The following is a 14548-nucleotide window of genomic DNA, read 5'->3' on the forward strand; positions in this document are numbered from 1 at the left end:
GTATTAAATTTGATGAGAAAGTTCGCAAAGAAGAAAGAACTTCTACACTCAGCCATCACTCATTTTGTCACAACATATCTCACGCTTCATAGTATTGGATGTTATAAGAAAGAGTTGATATCGATGTTCTTATCTTTAAATTTTGGATCATCTAATTACTATAAAAAATCTTATGCTAAGAACATTTCTTATATTGTTCTTAATGATAATAAGTTTTGGGCTACCATATCATATGCAATTAAAGTCACATTGTCTCTCATGAAAGTATTGTGATTAGTTGATGCAGATGAACCTTCTATGAGATTTTTGTACGAGACAATGGATAGAGCAAATGAGGAAATTGCTTAAAACCTTGATAAGGTTGAAAGAAAATATAAACTTATTTGGGATATCATTGTTAGATGATGGGATTTGCAACTTTATAAGCCTTTGCATGCAGTTGCCTATTATTTAAATCCACATTTTCATTATGCTGACAACTTCAACCCGAATGAAAAAGTTATGAGTGGCTTTTATGATTGTATTGAGAAATTGGTTTCTAATGCAAATTTTCTGTTGAAAATTACAGCACAAATCGTTGCATTTAAAAAGGCAAAGGGGTTGTTTGGTAGAGAGGCAGCTGTTACAACAAGAAAATTAAAAAGTCCTGATAAGATTGCAATTATTTTGTTATTTGTTAATATTTTTTTATGTTTTTGTTAATTATGACATTCTTAATATTTTTATCAATTTTGTATTGTTTTATTTGAATGCAGCTGATTGGTGGAGTTCATTTGGGCACGAAAATCCTGAGTTAATGAATTTTGTAATTCGAATTCTAAGTTTGACATGCAGTGCATCAGGCTGTAAGAAGAATTGGAGTACTTTCTCATTAGTTTGTGACTTTGTATTTTATTTATGAAATACATTGTTATAAGTGTAATTATTTATAATTGATTATCAATGATTTGAAATTATAGGTGCATAAAAAACGGAGGAATAGACTTGAACAAGAGAAGATGAATGCATTGGTTTTTGTAATGTAAGTGGATTGTGGAGAAGGAAGATTTAGTGTTGCCTAGTGATCCCAATTGGTTGGAGGATTCATGGTTGGATCCGAACTTCGATATAAATGCCATTGAGCATGTGCCTATTGAAAAAGTCACTTCACCTCATGATTCACAAACTAGTTCTAGGCAAGATAGGTCTTCAAGAGATCAAGGTAAAGCTAAATTCCTTTTACCTTGCTATGAATATAAATATATTTTTTTAATTACATAAAATAAGTATTTAATACATGATTTTTTATTGCAAAAAAAAACAAAAGAAATGACCGAGGATGTGGAGGAAGAAAGTGCAGATAATGAAGAGTCGGAGAATGAAGATGAAGAACATATTTATATGGATTTCTTAGATGATGACATTGAAGACTTAGATATTGATGATGATGAGACACAAGAAGAGCCTATGCCCTAATTCATATCATAGAGCTATGGCCATTTATATGTTTTTTTAGGTCTTTCAATTGCAATTGTGAATGTTAATACTCTCATTTTGAAGAGTTTTGGATAAATATATTAACATTTGGTTGTTAATGCTAACATGCATTTTTCTAATTATGACATTGTATTGTTAATGCTAAGATGCATTTTGTTGTTAATGTTAATTTCTTATTTAATGAATGCCCATGTTTTATTTTTTAGATACTTACATAGATCAAGTTGTTGCATTACTGTTACTTTTACATGTTAATCTCATATTTTTTTAGTATTTATTTGAGATTTTTTATTCCCTGTTGGTTGTTGTTTCATCAATAAAGATTTTTTTATTTATTTATAATTTTAGATATTTTTTATAGTTTTTTTAAGTTTAAAAAAAATTGAGGCTTACGCTTTATGCCTCGCCTCAGATTTTGGTGGAGCGCCTCGCTATGCCTCAACGCTTTTCACAACACTGATGGTGACAAATCACTCTTTATTTGTCATAATCATTGCCTTGTCTACCGAAATGAGGCGGCCTATAAGTGTACATATAATTTTCCAGTCTAGATACGGCTAGAACGGAATCATCTTCATTCTTTGGAGTCTTCTTTTGCCTATTCCTCTATAGTTAATTCCTCAATAGTAACAATAATAGAGGAATTTTTTTTCTATGTAGAAGGGTTGATTTGGTGGTTTCAAATTCCGGCCTTAAACCATTTACAAATTGGTGAAAATGGTTCATATCGAGTTATTTTTGGCGAAGCTCGATGTCTTCGGGATAATATCACTTTAGCTAAAAAAGAGTCAAATCTTCTCAAAGTTCGGACAATTCATTATAGTATTCTCTAATACTTGTCTCTTTGGGTCATAGTTCGCACCTTATCTTGTAAATCGCACATATACGCAATATATTTAAGGAAATACATATTTCTAAGATATTCCCAAGCCTTATTGGCATGCTCAAACTTTGAAAGACTAAATCATTTCATGATATCAATGCTATTAATTATCCAAGACATAACCTTGGCATGCCTCATCCTCCATTCTTTCCATTTTTTCTCATATGTAACTAGTACCTTGGTTTTCTCTCCTTCCATGAGAGGTATGTCCTTCTCATTTTTAATTTTTATGAGAATTAGTTTTGGTTCCGAATAAGAACCATCTACTAACCCCCACAACCCTTTCCCCCAAATGTAGTTCTTCATATTTAAAGTCCACATCCTAAGTAACAGGGACTCGGCAAAGCAGGTGTCGCACCCACGTCGACGCGACGCGGGTGCACGTGCGGGTGCGGCACTGGGTGCGGTCAACACGACCCTGGGTGCGGTCAACGCACCCAGGGTCATTTTCGTCCAGATTTCGAACATTAAAAAAATCCCGATGAAAAGGAGTAATTAGGGCAAATTTTTTTTTGCCCAAATCACTCCTCTCCTCTCCCACGCAGCTCTGCTCGAGCCTTCTCCTCCCGACGCCACCTCCTGAGCTCCTCCTCTCCCTCATTGCAAGTACGTCCCTCTCACTCTCTGCTTGTGTCGGCAGGGGAGGGGTCGATCCCCCCCTATGCCCTCTCTTTCTTTTGTTGGGTCGGTAGGGGAGGGGCCGAGCCCCCCTGCGCCCTCTTGCTCTAAAGGTGGTTCGGTAGGGGAGGGAGCAAGCCCCCCTTCTCCCTCTGATTTTGGCAGGGGAGGTGTCGAATCCCCCCTCTCCTTCTGATTTCAGCAAGGGAGGGGTCGAGCCCCCCCTCTCGCTCTCTTGTTGGGTCGGCAGGGGAGGGGCCGAGCCCCCCCCCCCCCTGCTCCCTTTGTTTTCGGCAGGGGAGGGGTCGAGCCCCCCATCCTGCTCATTTTGATTTCAGGGGAGGGGTCGAGCCCCCCCTCTCGCTCTCTTGTTGGGAAAGCAGGGGAGGGGTTGAGCCCCCCTTGCTTACTCTGTTTTCGACAAGGGAGGGGCTGAGGCCCCCCGCTCCCTTTGTTTTCGGCAGGGGAGGGGTCGAGCCCCCCCCCCCCCCCTCTCACTCTCTTGTTGGGTCGGCAGTGGAGGGGCCCCTGCTCCGGCGGGGGGAGGGGTCGAGCCCCCCCCCCCTCTCGCTCTCTTGTTGGGTTTGCAGGGGAGGGGCTGAGCCCCTCCCTATTTTCGGCAGGGAAGGGGTCGAGCCCCCCATCCTGCTCATTTTGATTTCAAGGGAGGGGCCGAGCCCCCCCTCTCGCTCTCTTGTTGGGTCGGCAGGGGAGGGGCTGAGCCCCCCCTGCTCCCTCTGTTTTCGGCAGGGGAGGGGGTCAAACCCCCGTCCCTACTCCTTGTTTTTGGCAGGGGAGGGGCAGATCCCCCATCCTTGGTGATTTTATATCAAGATAATGATATATAATTGATTTAAAATTTTGAATATATTTTTTTCTGTTTTCAGGATAAAAATGACGGATAAAGGGAAAGGACTTGCATCATCCTCATCCCAACATGTGAGTTTTGCTGATAGTTGTAGTGGGATTGACGATGTGGGGCCACTATGGGTACATGTAGATAAACTTGCAAAAACTGGAGAAGGCGGTGGTAGAAACAAAAGATTTCGATGCAAGCTCTACGAAAGAGATTTTGTTGGGTCTTACACAAGAGTGAAGGCTCATTTGTTGAAGATACCAGGACACGGTATTTCAGCTTGCAGAAAAGTTTATGAGACAATGCGAAGACAATACAAGAAGAATACGAGAAAAGAAAGGCAATGGTTGATTCTTCTGCAGTTAGTGTGTCATTTGCAAGACACCAAGAAGATGCTGAAAAAAAATAAAAAAAGTCAATATAGGAGGTAGAGGAACGATACAAGCATCATTTAATACATATGGAAGAGAAGAATTGAATAGAAAAGTTGTGAAGTATTTTTATTCTGGTTCACTCTCATTTAATGCGGCTAGAAATCCTTATTGGAAGGATTTAATAACATCCTTAGCGAATTGTAATTTGAGTGGTTATGTGCCTCCAAGTTTAGAAAAAATACAAACCACACTTCTTGCAGAAGAGAGGCCAAATGTGAAGAGGTTGCTGAAGATTAAAAAATATTCATGGGAGTAAAATGAAGTTTTTATTGTGTCTGATGGATGGACAGATATTCAAAGGCATCCATTGATCAATTTCATTGCTTGTTCGCTTAGTGGCCCAATATTCTTGAAAGCAGTTGATGCATCTGGGGAATATAAAAATGCAGAGTATTTGAAGGGATTGTTTATAGAAGTGATAAAAAAAGTGGGTGATTAGAAAGTAGTACAAATCATTACAGACAACGCTCCAGTTTGTAAAAGTGCAGCGTTGAGTTTGGAGAGTGAGTACCCTCATATTTTTTGGACTTCATGTGTAGCACACAACTTAAATCTAGCCCTAAAGAGCATCTGCAACCCCAAAGAAGAAGAAAATTCACAAGCATATGCTTTATGTTCATGGATTGAAGATTTATAAAGAAATGCAAAAGCATTAGGAGTTTTGTTGTTAACCACCATCGTGCTAATGATATATTTAATAGGCATTCTGACTTGAAATTGTTGAAAGTCGTTGAAACACGTTTTGCGTCAATCATTGTGATGGTGAAGAGGATTAAAAGAGTGAAGAATGCTTTGATTAACATGGTGACTGATGAAAATTGGACATTCTATCGTGTTGATGATGATATCAAGGCCTAAGAAATTAAAAAATTCATTCTTGATTATGAGTTTTGGGACAGAGTGGTATACTTCCTTCAATTTACGCAACCTATTTGGGAAATGTTAAGAGAAGTTGATAAATATGAGTTCATGCTTCACAGAGTTTATGAAATGTGGGATAATATGATTGAAAAAATACAAGCTATAGTTTTCAAGCATGAAGAAAAAAATTCTGCATTGGATGATTCAAATTTTTTTAATCATATTCATTCAATTTTAGTTAGAAGATGGGATAAGAGCAACACTCATTTGCATTGCATGGCACATTCTCTTAATCCAAAATATTATGCAAATAAGTGGCGGGCTGGTGGTATTGGTCGTGTCCCTCCAAATTTAGACCCAGAGCTATCAAAATATAGAAATATGTGTATGACAAGACTTTTTCCAGAAGCATATCTTCTACGTCAAGTCACACAAGAGTTTGAAAAATTTTCATCTTCGAGATTATATGGACCGGCATTATTCGCGAGAGAAGAAGATAATATAGATCTTATCACATGGTGGTCAACATTTGGATCAGAAACACCTCTTCTCCAATGTCTTGCATTAAAATTGCTATCGTAGCCTGCTAGTTCATCTTGTTGTGAAAGAAATTGGAGCACATATTCTCAAATCCACAACATGAAGAGAAACAAACTCACCAGCAAGCGTCAGAGGATTTAGTATATGTTCATTCAAATCTTCGACTACTTTCGCGAACCAATGATGAATACAGGTACTAATTTGCTCTCTTAGTTATTTGATTATTTCTTAGTTTTTCATTTAAATATACTTGTATTGTATTTAACATTTTCAAATTGGGTTTGTAATGCAGACAATGAACATCCAAATTTTGGGATGTAAACCCAGAAGAGTGTGACTTCGAGGGAGAGCATGATTTCAACATAACAAACATGGATTTAGCTGAGCCCAGTATTCCTTTTAATGATGCATTTGATGATGAAGAAGAAAATTATTAACATCCATTACTTCATCAGGATATACTTTGGTATGTAATTTAATTCTTTTATGCTTTACTGATTTGATTGATATTTAGGTTGATTTATGTAATTGCTTTACTTATTTGATTGATAATTTGATGTTTAGGTTGATATACCGCATGCATGATAAATGATATTCTGACAATGTTAAATGTTAAATTGTTAAAACTTCAAAATTATATATATATATATATATATATTTACATTTTTGCCCCTGCCGCACCCCCGCACCCGGGTTTTTTGGAAGTGCCGCATCCCCGCACCCGCACCCATGTGACATAGTCCACATCACATAATTGGTATCATTTAGTTTTACGAGCATGATGGTAATTTTATCATTGTCATGCATTCTTACAAGGGTCATCCAACTATCCAATTCGACCCAGGTGCAAATTAAAATTGCATATATGTTAATCTTATATTGCAGTTCTAAAATATATTTTATTTTGCATATGTAAAACCTTATTCTTATTATGATGTATTCATTAAGACTTAAAATTAAGTTAAGGAAAATATAAGTTAGTATTACTACCATTTGAGACCTTTAAAAAGATTTAAAATAAACTGCTTCAGTTCCTAAACATTTCCCAATTGTTTCCTGGTCATTTCCTCGTTTGTTCCATGATTTGATTCACATGAAACTGAAAACCTCAATTCCCATTTTTAGTTTTCCACAACGTTTCACCTTTCCACTTCCCTTCTTGGCAACATTACTCCTGCCTAGCGTGGCATTTCCAAAAGTTGATGCAGCCGTTTTCTACTCTTTTTTGGGTTCTTTCTTCCACAATTCCAATTGCCCAATCCCAACCTTCAAAAGTTAGTAAAGTAACTGACAATGAATGCATGTAACTTTATTAAACCGTTCGAAGCCTGATTTATTAGAATTGATCACTCAGATAAACAAACAATTGGGGATGCAACTTCAATTATTTTTGTCTACCCAGAAGGATGAGAAATAAAAATATTCACATTTATATTTGACATCTTTCACTACTATATCTTTGAAGACCAGTGCTACACCGACTCCAGAAAGGGTGAAAGATCAAGATAACGTTGTGGATCACACATGTGTTCATGGCCGAGGGGCAGTGAATAAATTAGCAAAAAGTTGATGTGGTTTTGGGAAAAGTTACACTGGATTCTACAGTTGGCAATACAAAATTGAAAGAACTTGTTTTTTCAACCTCACTTCATACCGGCACCCATTTTCTTGTGGCAAACATTTTTTTCTCTTTTCTGAGCCATATCTTCTCCAAAAGCTTAAAGAATTTCATATTTTAACAATGAAAAAATTAAGATTTCAATATAGTGGAGAAAAAATTGATAAGAACAACCATTAAATTATCTGATGAATAATTACACCAACAGTGTAATCACTTACCTCCAATGCATTTCCAATTGTCCCACCAATGTAATTGAGGGAGGAAGCAATGGCATCTAAACCCTTCTGAATTTTAGGGTTCTCCATTCTCCTAGGGGCCTCAGTAGATTGATTTGATTCATGAAACTGCAAACATGAGATCCATCACTTAGGGTATAAAAAAATTCCACTTCAGAATTTGAGCAACTAAATGCAAGAGGACCTCAAAAATTAGGGAAAAAGTGTAACAGATTTGACACAAAGAAGTTGAGAACCATCATTATACTAAAAATCCACACCTGAACACCTGCAGATGGTTCAGAGATCTGAGGACTACCTCTGCCAAATGCTTCAGAGATCTGAGGGCTACCTCTGCTAAATGCTTCAATCTTCTGAGGACCATTATCTTCCTCAAAGATGGTTTTTGCTTTTCTAGCAAGAACACCCCAGAAACCAGATTTCGAATCATTCAAATTTCTCATTGATGTATATTCATATGCTGTAGATGCCTGAATTCAAAAGCACCACAAGAGCACTTGGTTTTAGACCATATTTCCAATGCCTTGTAAATAATCAACTCTGAAAACAGAAAACCAGAATGTGTTGTTTGCCAACAGGATGGATCCACTACTGATTTGAAAAAAAAAAAAAAATAAACAAGCCTATCCTACAGAAAAACTGATACACTACTAATGTCAAAGTGAAAGTAAACCAAACAAGACAAACAATACATTTTTGAGAAATCCATCCAAAGGGGAGATAAGATATAGAGTTCAAAATAACAAAATGACAGCCATTTGAGCATCAGTCTCTTCATCCACAGCCCTTAATTCCAAAATACAAGCAATGCTAGAAAGCAAAAACTATATAGGCATATAAAATAGAATCCAAGCAATATCAAAGTGAAGGACAGGTGCATCCAATTTCCATCAACCAGTAATCAATTTCTACAGTAATAGAAGAGTTATTTCTAAAAATATCGATAGCCACCTTTGAACATGAAATGTGAAATGAACAGTTAAGAATATAATTTCCGAAGGGTACAACCATGGTTTTAAAACTCGCCGAGTCAACTCGGTGACTCGGTTGACTCGGCTCGGCTCGGCCCTCCAGCGAGTCAACCCAGCAGGGTAAACTCGGCTTGCCTTGACTCGACCTGACTCGGCCGAGTTCTGGGATATTTGAAATTTGATTTTTTGGGTATTTCAAAATAACAGTTTAATAATAAATAATAAATTACAAGACAAACCAGTTCAAAGATACAATGATTTATCAATCTTTATGTGTTGATTAAACATATTGGCAAAAAAAAATGATTCAAAGATCTAACAAAAAAGTGAAGCATACACGTATCGGTGCTTGTACTTCATGTTCTGGTGTTGAATGCCTGTGAGTGTTGTTTTATGAACACATATCATATCCTTCATTGTATATAAAAATACATTTTTGTACAAAGTCTGTATCACACCTGTGCATAACAATCTGTACCCTGTCATCCTTATTTTTTGACAGAAACACCCATATCATACCAGTTGTGCTGATCTTGTACAGTATGCTTGTACATGTATCCATGTGACAGCATTTCCCTTGGTCATAATTGGAATTTCTTCTGGTGATTCATTCTCTTATTGTTGTTTTACCTTGTTGCAACTAATTCAATCTGGCTTTTTATGCAAGATGATGTGTTGCTGTTCTCAATGAGGTGAGATTACTAGAAAGGAAAGCTAACAAAAGCTAGGGTGTCTTCTGGAGAAGTTTAGCTGAAATTCCTAAACCATTCTAATTAGAAACTTGAGTTTAAGTATGTTTCTAGACTCAGTTACATGGGGCCTTCATTGAATACCAAAGACATGCTTGTTATGAAGAAGTTTCTTCATGTAACTTGATCTTTCCATGTGACCTTGTTATGAAGAAGTTTGTACTTTTTCTACTCTGAACTTGCATTTTTTTATTGTCAACTCTTTAGACTATATATTTACTGAAAACATGGTTTGAGACAAATTATATATTGTTTTTCTTTTAAAATCAAAAGTTAACAAAACCCGGTCCGAGTCACCGAGTTGACCCGCCGAGTCACGAGTCAATAAAGAACGAGCCGAGTTCCGAGTCACAGGTTTTAAAACCTTGGGTACAACCAATGGGAAAACAGTTACTCGTAAAGAACTATCACATAAGCTCTTGTTTACTTGAATTTTGACTTTGTACTCTGTACATGCATTGGCCAATTAACGATTTTGTACCATTGTATCTTTCCTTTGAACTTTTAAACTTGTAATGATATTGTAGTCAGCTAATGTACGTGAACATACTTGCATGTTAGTCATCACACCTAGGGTATGGTTGGTTGTGTTTTACAAGAATGAAAATAAATCACATGAGATTTGGAATCTCATGAGATTCCAAATCTCATGTTTGTTTCTTGTGAGGAAAGAATTCAAAGCTCGCTGGGCATCCAACGAGCTCCCCCTTTCATCCCTCTCCCATCATCACCAAAAAAAAAGCTGGAAAACCCCGAGCCACTGTTGGGGTCTATGTTTTGAGATGGTGGAGCTTGTCGGACATCCGGCAAGCTCTGCCCTTGCCCTCATCATCACTGGTTGTAGACAAAAAAAAAGGGGAAACCCCCAAACAGGGCCTCTCCAATGGAAAGCCCCTGTTTGGGTCTCAATACCGGAGAGTTTCCCCTCCCCCCATTATCACCGGTTGTAGACATAAAAAACATAGGCTCACCAACGGAGAGCCCTTGTTTGGGTCTCGAATGAGAGAAGGTGGAGCTCGTTAGACGTCTACCAAGCTCCCCCCTCCCTCCCATCGTCACCAGTTGCAGACAAAAAAAAAACTAGCTTACCTGACTCTCTGACAAGCTCCACCAGTGCCACCACACATCTACCCTCCTCTGCTCAGCATAGGCAATCATCTTCCGGCGACCTTGATTTCTTCTGGCAAGTTTCAGGTGTGAAGATGGATGGTGGGGACACACTGTGGAGCCAGACCATTGAGAAGAACGTTGGGGAAAACCTCAACATTCATCTTATATGCATGTCAGGCCCCTGACAGGCGCCCAAGCTCGTGAGAATTGAAATCTCATGGGCTGGAGTGATTTCGAATCACATTTGATTCAAAATCACATGGTCCCATTTTCTCATGTTCGGTTGTCTATGAGAAATGGGCCATACGAGAATCACTCTCATTCAAATGAGAGTGATTCGCATGGGGATCCACCAAACATGCTCCTAATGTCCCTATGTCAGTGGGCATAAACCATGCAGGTAAGACTAGAGAATGAATATATGTACTGAACGTTAAGCCACAAACTTTAAAAACAGAATATAGGACATTACACATTCTACCTATGATCCCCTTAACCCACTGTCAACTACAAACCAGACGTAAAGCCACCACACACTAAGCTAAAAAAAGTTGAGGATGAAGCAACCTTGTTGCCTCTCTCATCCATTGCCAACCACGCAAACTCTTCCCCTATTAGAAAAGGTAATTCTCCCAACCATTATCTGGATGAACTTCATAAATCCATCAGAAATTCAGAAATTCCAACATCCAACCATGGTCTCTATTCTCAATGCTGGATCCTAGTGGATTCAAATGTAAATGATGACAGTTCTTTGGATACTCTACAGCACTTCAAATGAACAGATGATCCACAAGTTCAAAAATTAACCACTCCATCCAGCTTATTCAAGCCAAGATCGTGATGAAATTGACATCAAGATCACAACATAAGAACACGCATAATCTAGGCAATTACTTCATAATTCAGATATCAAATATTCCCCCAGTAGAAAGAACTAAGCATCTTTTTGAGTTCAGAAGTTCAAAAAAAGTATGCTTATTTCTCACCATATTTATCTGTCTTTACATCTAGATCACCCCTTCCATTGTCCAAACCTTAAAATTAATAGTCATCATCCCACTATCCCATTTGACTCATCTAAAATAGTTAAATAAACCCTAAGATCTTCCATTGAATAACTCTCACAGTACTCTAGTTATTCACCACAAAACGTTCAGATTATGTATCATTAAACTACCAGATACTTTGACAAAATACATAAAGAGTACCTTTCGGTCATATAAACGCACTGCCGAAGCACTACGTTCGCACGACAACAGAATTTGCTGAAAAAAGAAAAGAGAAGGATTTTTTTTAAAAGGAAGTTTTGGACCCTAATGAATACAGGAAATGAATTTAACATATAAACATATAAAATAATCCTATCAAGAACATAAATCCGTAATTACATACTTGTGGAATCCAACATGGCCTGGTGCACTATCTTTTCATCAACAAAATTTCATTCACATCAAAACTGATAAAACACACAGCGCGAGAACTACCGGAAAAAAGAGCAAAGGAAGCTTCCTCCATGTAACAAAATAAAAGCGATCATGCTGCTTCACTAAAAACTGAGAGAAGACTAGCTTCAGGATAAGGCACAGAACGCGTTCAAGAGATGCAACATCTACGGGACAATACGAAAGGAAGAACAAGCAGAGAACGACCATCGCAGTAAAAACGAAAGGAGAAACCCTAAAAAACTCCAATCCGGTATGATTTCGTCAATATTCCCATCAGCGCAACCATTTTTAACAATCTCCGCCCGTCACTACTGCTTTCTTCATTTCACATCACGAAAAAAAACCCTAATCCCGACCCGATTCCGGAGAAAAAACAAACAGAACTCTTAAATTCACCCAGGACTCATCAAAAACCCGTTAAATTCAATCAAAAAAGTCCCAAATCCAGCACCGAATCATCGAAATCTCCCACCGATTCAACCGGAAACGATCGCAAAGCAAAATCAAGAACAAGAACCGGAAGATCGATGAAAGGAACCGACCTGCTGCGGCGGAGGGTCCCTCTGCTTCGGCGAGGAGAGGACTGTCTCCCCGTAGGCCGTCGAGAACGAGGAGTCGCGGTGCAAGGACGACGCACGGATCGCCCGGGCCGCGAGCGACGAGCCATCGTCGTGAGAGGGCGAGGACGAACTTGCAGAGTGCCGTCTCCGATACGCCATCCCCGAGACGACGAAGGCTTGGGCGCCCGCAGAGAGAGAGAGTAACAAATATAACGAACCTTATTTATATTTACTGAATCAGAAACGGAAGATTAATTAGAGATAAAATTGTGATAATGAAATGACTAAAATGCTGTAGCTTTCGCGGTCAAGGACATAAAAGGGATCATCGGCCTCTGGAGATCAATTTCTAAAGAATGTAGACGGATCGGACTCGGGTCGGATCTTGGCATTACCGAGTCCGAATTAATTGGGTTCGATTTCAGATTCAGATTTCGATGAAATAAAATAAAACTGAATCCGAATCTGACTAGCTTAAAACCCGATATTTACACTTAATTGGGTCGGGCTTCCGTTGGATTTTGTTCTGTGAATGCAAAACTCAATACTCAACCCGAATCCGATTATTACCAAACCCGATTAATCGGATTCCAAATCGGGTTACATCCGACCCGTTATTTTAATGTCTAAAAACTGGAGACGACGCTGTGCCCTTTGGGGCTTTGACTTTCTAAAATGCGCGAGGAGCGAGGGTGAAACTCATGTGGGATAAAATTGGAAATTTAGATGAGAGAGGAGTGTTTTGGTCATTAAAGAGCTTGCAATGGAGAAGGCAAGTTGATCGGATACGGTCCGGATCATGATAGATCCGGAACCGAATCAAAGACATAAATCCGAATCCAAAACTGCGTCTGGCCAGGGAGGGTTGAAATCCGGATTGTAAATATATGTAATGAAAAGCTAGAACCAATAAAAACATATTAAAAATAATCCTTTTACGTGTGAAAATGCAACCTAATCGAATTTTGATTCGACCTATTCAAAATAATCTGAGCAAGCAAATCTGAATCCAAATAATCTGAGCAAGCAAATCTGAATCCAATCCAAATACATGTTAGGATTAGAGGTGTCAACGGGTCGGGTTTACCAGGACCCTACCCGAACCAAACCCTATAGGGTCCAGGTATGGTGATAAATAAGAAGACCCCATTAAGACCTGGGTCTGGACCTGACGGTTCGATTAATATATGGACCAGGGTATAATTTGTGAAATTTCATACCAGACCTAGGCCTGACCCGAATTCCGATTAAGACCCATAATTTTTCAATATAAAAATGATAAAAAAAGTTTGGTTTTACCAGGTATTTCCTGGGTCTGGTTCATGTAGTTCTTATCGGGTCCAGGTATGATTTTTCTTATGGTAGGTCTGATTAGATCTGGGTTAGGACTCGATACCACACCCATAAACTGGGGCCTGGTTCCACCTGGTTCCGAACCAAACCCGATCCATTGATACCCCTAGTTAGGATCTTGTTTGAGATCCAAATCCAGTCATTGGTCAATAGGTTTAGAGTTCAAAACTTATTACTTTCAAATCAGGCAATATATATTTTTTTAGTAAATGAGCCAGCTCGAACTTGACTCATTTTTCCGGAATACGTCGAGCTCAAGCTCAATTTGGTTCCATAGTTATGCCCATGATAGAAAGTTGTGTATACATATACACATAAATAAAAATACATACAAGGTACTCGGATCAGTGAAGGGATGTGACAATGGTCATTGGTCAGAGTACCATGCAAAGGTACTCGGTTGAGTATTGAATCTGCTTTGTATTAAGAGTTAGATCGGATATATATCCAACAATAAGTCCGGGGTGTCAATGGCTCGGGTTTGGTTCAGACCCAAGCGGAACCAGACCTGGCCCCAAATTTTGGGTATGGTATCGGGTCCAGACCTGGGTCTAATCAGACCCATCATAAGAGAAACCATACCCGGACCCACCATAAGAACTTAATGAACCAGACCCGGCAAAACAATTTTTTTATCATTTTTACATTGAAAAATTGTGTCTTAATAGGAAATAGTGTTGAGCCCGAGTCTGGTATACAATTTCACAAACTATAACTGGGTTAGTCAAACCTTTAGATCCATACTCTAGTCTTAATCAGGTCTTTTTATTTATCACCGTACCGGACCCTATAGGGTTTGGTACGGGCCAGATCCGGGTGAACCCAACCCATT

General features: G+C 38.7%; 1 protein-coding gene across 2 annotated transcripts in view; it reads right to left on the reverse strand.

Annotated features, from left to right (window-relative positions):
- Positions 1 to 12558, reverse strand: part of LOC149839368 (uncharacterized) — a 46473-nt gene extending 33915 nt beyond the window's left edge. For both annotated transcript variants that reach the window (XM_090004097.1, XM_090004096.1), the window contains exons 1-3: positions 12346 to 12558; positions 7786 to 7995; positions 7508 to 7633 (exon numbers count right to left, since the gene is read on the reverse strand). In XM_090004097.1, coding sequence (XP_089860223.1) covers positions 7508 to 7633; positions 7786 to 7995; positions 12346 to 12522 — 513 coding nt within the window. In that variant the 5' untranslated portion in view covers positions 12523 to 12558. The remainder of the gene's footprint in view (positions 1 to 7507; positions 7634 to 7785; positions 7996 to 12345) is intronic.
- Positions 12559 to 14548: the final 1990 nt, after the last annotated feature.

The sequence above is a fragment of the Nuphar pumila genome, chromosome 4, assembly GCF_984573655.1.
Source record: "Nuphar pumila chromosome 4, dmNupPumi1.hap1.1, whole genome shotgun sequence".
Lineage (NCBI taxonomy): Eukaryota > Viridiplantae > Streptophyta > Magnoliopsida > Nymphaeales > Nymphaeaceae > Nuphar > Nuphar pumila.